The sequence below is a fragment of the Temnothorax longispinosus genome, chromosome 6, assembly GCF_030848805.1.
Source record: "Temnothorax longispinosus isolate EJ_2023e chromosome 6, Tlon_JGU_v1, whole genome shotgun sequence".
Lineage (NCBI taxonomy): Eukaryota > Metazoa > Arthropoda > Insecta > Hymenoptera > Formicidae > Temnothorax > Temnothorax longispinosus.
This window is the reverse complement of record NC_092363.1, coordinates 22637397-22644589: the sequence shown is the minus strand read 5'-3', so window position 1 is coordinate 22644589 and position 7193 is coordinate 22637397. Positions and strand designations below refer to the sequence as shown.

Sequence of the window (7193 nt, the reverse complement as noted above, 5' to 3'; positions counted from 1 at the left end):
GCAAGCGAAGATACCATTATAATTATAATTATGGTTGAGAAAAAAAAATTGGATATCTCGGAGCAGGTGAGAGAAGAGATATAAGATTAAAAATACTATTTTTATAGATCAAGAACGCCGTAACGCCGGACTCAAATTCGCTTATTCATCCGTGGAATTGGCTCGTATCTTGCTGTTTGATTGTCGTACTGTTGATCGGTGAAGTTGATCGGTACGCTTAAATACTGGAATATTATCATTAAATTACAAGCACTGAGAAAAAAATACTTGAAAATTTATTTGTAGGATATAAGGTTTATTTTACAGAAATAAATCTCTTATTTAAATACGGCGAAATAAAATTTTATTTCTAGTAAATAAACCATATATTTAATTTTTGAAATAAGTATTATTTATTACAAATAATTGTTTATTTCTTCGGCATGAGTTGTTTAACTGTAAATATTAAACTTTCTTTAATTTTTATAAATCAATATATTTCTGACAAGTAAATTAAATTTCACTAGATAACTATATATTATTTCCTCTCACAATTTAATTGTGAAGAAATCTTAGACACATTATACTTATGTGACGACCTACGCCACTCACAAAACGCATCCGCGCATTTTTAACTTGGCGGAATCATATGTACTAACATCTAGTTAGCGACGATGTTGCTATTCTCGCCTCGCAAGGGGTCTGTTTATATATTATGGCTGAATGTATTTTAAATACGAGCAACGCTTTCTATCATGCGCCGCCTAACGATGTCGTCGCGAATTAGTTGCTGGTATATATAATTCCGCCGAGTTAAAAATGCACGGATGTGTTCTGTAAGTGGCATAGATCGTCACAATTTACAACAATGGAGCAAGATTCTAATAAGTAAATTTGCAATATAAGATATTACTCATTAGAGCAAAGTGACGCCTTTCAATGTTAACACGTTAAAAACATTGATCCTCAGCCAACAAAGCAGAAAAGCAAAAGTTTATCTGTATATTGACAGCCGTCTTACTTTGCTTTAATGAGTAAGATATTATGTTGCAAACTTATTTATTAGATTCCGGCTTTATCGTTGTAAGAACTTGTTCACACGAAGCGTTTTCTGCCGCGCGATTGCTGCCGCACGTTAACGTTTGCACGAGACGTGCGCTGTCGCGAGGCGAGGTGCGACAACGCACGCGTGTACGCGAGTCGACGACGAGCGTCTATACGATACGCGCTTTGCGGCATTTTAGATCTATATACGAAATTCGCCGTCGCGCGTACGCCGTTCCGCGGGTATGCACGCGTTCTTGCACTTTGTCTCGCGATAACATGCGACTCATGCGAACGTTGACACACGGCGGCAATCGCGCGGCATCCGCGAGACAGAAACGCCTCGTGTGAACAGGCTCTAAATGTAATGTGTCTATATAAGATTGTTTCACTTTGTCTTTCACTTTTCGAACTAAACAGTTCAACTTAAAACACTGTACACTCAACATAAATCACAGACTGTCACCACAGAACGACAACGCACCGCGCCACGACCACCACTAGTCAGCCATATTGCACGATGTGAATCAGTAAGCTAGAAATTTAAGTTTGATCCAAACAAGTGAGCATTTGTTTCCAAGACGTAAATTTAGTTTCCGGAAATAAATGTCAATTTCTCTATAAATCCTATTCTATTATAACCAAGTATTTTGTTGCTATAAAAAATGTAAGTTTGCCGCAAGTAGATTTATTTTTCCAGCTATAAATAAATAAAATTTTTTTACAATTAATAAGAAAAATTAGGCATATTTCACAGAAATGTATATTCTGTCATCATAATCAAATTTTTTATAGCCAACAAATATCGAAGAAAATATCACAAATAACATTTGTTTCTGAATATTTCGACTTTTTTCTCTCAGTGAGGCTTCAAAAATAACATATTTTCAAATTTCTATTTTATAACGGTTTTGCAATATAAAAGCTAAAATCTTTGTTTAAAAAAATACAAATTTAATGACTTATAATGCACTTATAAGATATTTGCTTATAAAAAAAATAAAAATATAAAAAAATTATTATTTACATAAATTTATGTCATCTGTTCAGTGCATTGAGTGCACAACAAAGATCGATGAGAATCATATTGGAATCACGAGAAATTATGCACCGTAGGCAGACAAATTACGTTTTTTTATCTTTGCACGTGGACAAAATCCACATCTTGTTTTTTTAGACTAATTTGGCATCATCTCAAGTCGCACATTTTGTCATCCGAATATTCGGTGCCTAATGCGCGATTTTGTAGAAAAAATCGATATCGAAAGAATCGATAAAAACGAAAAAAATCGATACTAAATAATCGATTGTTGCAAAAAAAATCAAAGAAGCGATATATCGATAAATATCGATTGTTTTAAAAAAAATCGAAAAATTGATATATCAATTATATATATATATATTTTTTTAAATATTTACAAACGGCAATCAAAAACTAAAAAAGAGAACCGTTTAAAAAACTAAATTATTTTTATAATTTTTTAATATTAAGTGTTAATTTAACATTGTATTAATTTAACACCTACATAAAATGGTATTTGAAAAGAAATCAATTTTTTGATATAAAGTTCATTTTATTTTCATCGCTAAACAATTTTAAATATTTTAGAAAAATTTTTTGTTATTTGTCTATCGTTTTATCATTTCCTTAGCAATCTTACCATATATTTCTTCAGCTAATTTGAATTAGTAGATTTGAGACTGCCGTTTGTAAATTAAAAGAAAAACAATTAATTATTTCCGATAGTAGAAGGAAATATGTATAATTAAGGTCCATGACAAAGTAAGTGTGCCCATGACAAAATTCATACTTGACTTGACTCGTACTCACTTAGAAAATCATAAATTTGAAATAAAAAAATCAAACAGCAGATTCAAGGTCACCAATATAAAAAGCAGAATAAAGGAAAAGAAGAATTATGCCAGTATATATTTCTTTTTAATGAATAAGTACATAGTACAGTGTTTTTGTTAAAAAAAAACCAACAAATGTCTGAAGTGCAAATGTAATGTTCACATTGCACATTGTATAAAAATAAACATTGCACACATTGCACATTGTATAAAAATAAACATTGCACACATTGCAAAAATAAACATTGCACACATTGCACATTGTATAAAAATAAACCGAGAATAATAAGAATCTAAGAATATATATAAGTCAAAGTAACAGTAATATATATAAGTAAGTAAGTAAGTAAGTTAAGTTATATAAGTAAGTTAAGTTATATAAGTAAGTTAAGATAAGTAAGTAAGGTAAATAATATATATAAGTAAAATAAAAAAATTGGGAATGAATAATGAGAGTCTAGATGCAGAAAAATTCTTCATCCCAATTTCCATTCTTCTTTTGAAAGAGATCCCAGAAATAAGAGTCGATTCAAGTGCTCACCCGTTAATAGATTTCTCTCATTGCTCTTGATGTCACCAGCCTCGGAAAATTTCCTTTCTGATGGTACAGAGGTACTAATAATACTGATGTATCGAATTGCCAGTTCGTACAGCGTTGGAAACAAATGCTTTAAGGATTTCCAATGTTGAAATGGATCGTAATGTCGAGCAATTACCGATTGCTTTAAATATTGTCTTAATTCATGGGTAAGATGTTCATCGTCCGTACTCTCATCAGTACACTTTGCCACCATATCGTCATGAGCCTTCCAAATAGTTTCATTAGAGTCTCGTTGAACTGCAGATCTTTTTTCTTGAATTTTTTTCACACCAATCGATTTCATTTCTTTATTGATTCGTTCCACAGCAGCAGCTGCTGCACGGGCATTTTGAAAATCGATTCGTTTGAATCGTGGATCAAGTATTGTAGGAACCGCGAGAATCATATTATTTTCAACATTTTTAAATTTATCTAGAATCGATGAAAGGAGCTTTTTCTGAAATTGACTACCGTTATTTGTTAAAGGTTTAACTTGTTCAATTGATAGTGTCATACAGTGAATGATTGGTATAATAGTACTGCAAGTAGGATATTTGCTGCCACTGATTTCCTTAATGACACATTCAATTGGTTTCATGAGAGACACGAGTTCCTGTAGGACTTCAATTTGGCTATAAGTTAGCATATCTGGAATGTCTGATCTTTTGCATTTCAAAGTAACTGCATGAACGTACTGCTCCAGAGCGAGAAATCCCTCTAACATGTAAAGAGTGGAATTCCAGCGAGTCGGAACATCGAGAATAAATTTCAAGACGGTTCCCTCTGTCTTCCCATCAGATATTTGTAACCGTTTTAACTCATCTGTAGCCACAACACTTCTTCTGATAAGCATGACAATTTTCTTTACTGTAGCAATAATATCGTTGATCTCTGGCATATCCTTTAATACTTTAGGTACAAGATGAGACAAAAAATGAGCAAAACACCAGATATGTCTTTCAGGGCCCACAACATTATGTACAGCAGCTTTAATATTTGCTGCTCCATCACTGGTGATTGCCATAATTTTTTTTCGATTTAATTTAAAATTATCAATGACAGAATTGAGACACTTCGTGAGGTACTCTGCTGTATGATTTGTATGCAGCGGAAAGACTCCCAAACATCCATTTTTTATTACAAGATCTTCAGACAGGTAATGAATGGTGACACCCAGATAGCTTTGGAAAGTGCAGTCTGTCCAATTATCACATGTTAAAGTATAGGACAAAGCTTTTTCAAGAGTGGATTTATAACATTCTTTTGCTCCAACATAGCGATTATCCATTAATTTAGTTAGAGTCTTTCGATCAGGTATATGATAAAATGGAGCTAGTATTTTCATCAAAACATTGAAACCTTCTCTATTAACTATGGATAGTGGTTCTTTGTCTTTGGCGATCATAAACATTAGTGCTACAGTAATTTTGTCAGACCGTGCTCCTCCTTCTGAAAATGATAAACGAGCATTCGACCATTTGACTAACCTACTTATTAATTGTTTAAAATTTGTTACAAACCTGCGAAAAAATTTACCCTCTCAAAGGCTTCGTCGATTCGGGGTAACTTGTTCTTCTGAAACGAATTTTAATATATTTTTTTATTATGTATTAAAAATTAGGACTGTTACTTTTCCGAAGCTTCGAAGCTTTGAAGGAACGATGTTTCGAAGGATCGGAGCTTCGAAGGTTTTCGAAGGAACGAAGGAATCTTCGAAAGAACGAAGCATCGAAGGTTCGAAGTTTAAAAAAAAATGTGTTAAATCGTAAACTATCACATTTATGCCTCATTTTTTCTAGTTACAGCGTCTGTGATGTATAGTAAAGTAGAAAAAATGAAGCATATAAATGTGATAGTTTACAATTTAACACATTTTTGGAAACTTTGAACCTTCGAAGCTTCGTTTCTTCGAAATTCTTCAAAGCTTCGATCTTTCGAAACTTCGTTCCTTCGAAGATTCCTTCGTTCCTTCGAAGCTTTGAAGTTATCAAACTTCGATAAAAAGTAGTAGGCTTATTAAAAATCATTATTACCTTTGATGCCAATTTTCGTTTAAGCGGCGGATCATCTTCATCTCTAGCTGTTGATTCATCACTACTAGATTCAGATGTATTATCTCTGTTATTCTTTAATACATCAGAGCACAATAATCGATGATTTCTGGACAAATGTGATTTTAAATTCGTTGTCCCACCACAATGCTTAACTTTAACATTGCAAATGGTGCATACAGCACCTTTATCATCCTTGCCTTTAAAATAGGCCCATACAGAACTTTTTTTCCTGATACTGTAAATAATATAACTATGCTTATCAAATTGAAACTCATAGTTTTTAAATGTGTAAGTAGAAACTTGCACATTGCTTCCTCATAGTTTTTAAATATGCAAGTAGAAACTTGTACATTGCTTTCTCATAGTTTTTAAGTGTGCAAGTGGAAACTTGTACATTGCTTTCCCATGAATTAATTGCAATTTTTACCTTGAATTAATCCTCTCCACAACTAATTCCGTTTCATTCTCAAGACTTTTAGAATTTACGACATTGGCATTAGAACATTCGTTGTTGGACTTGGAAGATGGACCTGCTGCTGATATATCATGTACTTGATGTACTTCGTGATGAGAGTTTACTGCATTGCATGACGTCACTGATTCTATGTCACATGCATGAGAAACCAGGGGACTCTTGTTCCCAGCATGTGGTTGCGTTGGCAATGGCATCATAACTGGTGTGCTGTAATAAAATAGGGAAGGAATTTGAAATTATAGAAAATGAATTGGAAATCCTAAGCCAGTTGCAGTAATTATTCTGATAAACTTACTAATCAATATCGTCAATCGATCGGTACAAAACATCGACAGCAGGGTTCCACTCTTTAACTTTTAGATTGTACATTTTTTGGATAAACTCCCAAGTCACTTTGTTATCATCTGAAATTATCATTTCAATATTACATAACAATCAGTTAAAAATATTTGATAACATATTAATTGTATTTATATATAAATTCATGAAAAAGGCACGTACGTTTCAATTGAAGATATTTAAGACTGGTCAATCCTTTTTCAGCGAAGGAAGGCTGTTCGTTAATACGAAAATAAATTGTATATACAGGATCTGTTGGATAAAAAGAAATGATAAATGAGACTAAATTTGACTTGTCAAATTCAATCAAATTCGATAATGATAAAGAGATAATTCGAAAATAATCTTTGGCCAGTGATAAAACAATATAAAACTTTTTATTGTCGGCCTCTCTGACTGGCAATAATTTAATAATTTAATGTTTAACGATGACTCGTAATGTTATAATGTTCGACGAACATTGATCTATAATTAGCTTGATAAGGACCCAAAATAGAGGTCGAAACGTTGTTATAATTATTAAATTATTGCCAGTCAGGCCGACAATAAAAAGTTTTATATAAAGAGATAAGTTCGACGATGAGTTGTTTAAGTGAACTTAGAATTTTCAAATTACTTCGCACAATAGATCTGTTAAAAAAAGAATATAACTAATTTACATCTTACCTTCGTCTTCATCATACATTTTCATGTATATGTCTATCCACAAAGTAGAGTGAAAAAACTTTTGTATGCATGCAGCAGCAGCACTCGTCGGTTCTTCGTTGCAACGGAATAATTCCACCCGAATTCCCGATTGGCGACCGTTTTGCGATGTATCTGCGTCTTCTTCTTCTTATTTAACAATTTAACTTCTGATCTGCGACAC

General features: G+C 32.8%; 1 protein-coding gene across 1 annotated transcript; it reads right to left on the bottom strand.

Annotated features, from left to right (window-relative positions):
• Positions 1–3353: 3353 nt before the first annotated feature.
• Positions 3354–7010, bottom strand: LOC139815458 (E3 SUMO-protein ligase ZBED1-like). The gene is made up of 6 exons (XM_071782387.1): positions 6992–7010; positions 6282–6390; positions 5939–6193; positions 5491–5746; positions 4978–5032; positions 3354–4906 (listed from the first exon to the last, which is right to left on the bottom strand). The coding sequence occupies exons 1-6, from the start codon at positions 7008–7010 to the stop codon at positions 3354–3356; spliced, it is 2247 nt and encodes a 748-aa protein (XP_071638488.1).
• Between the last annotated feature and the right edge of the window lie 183 nt (positions 7011–7193).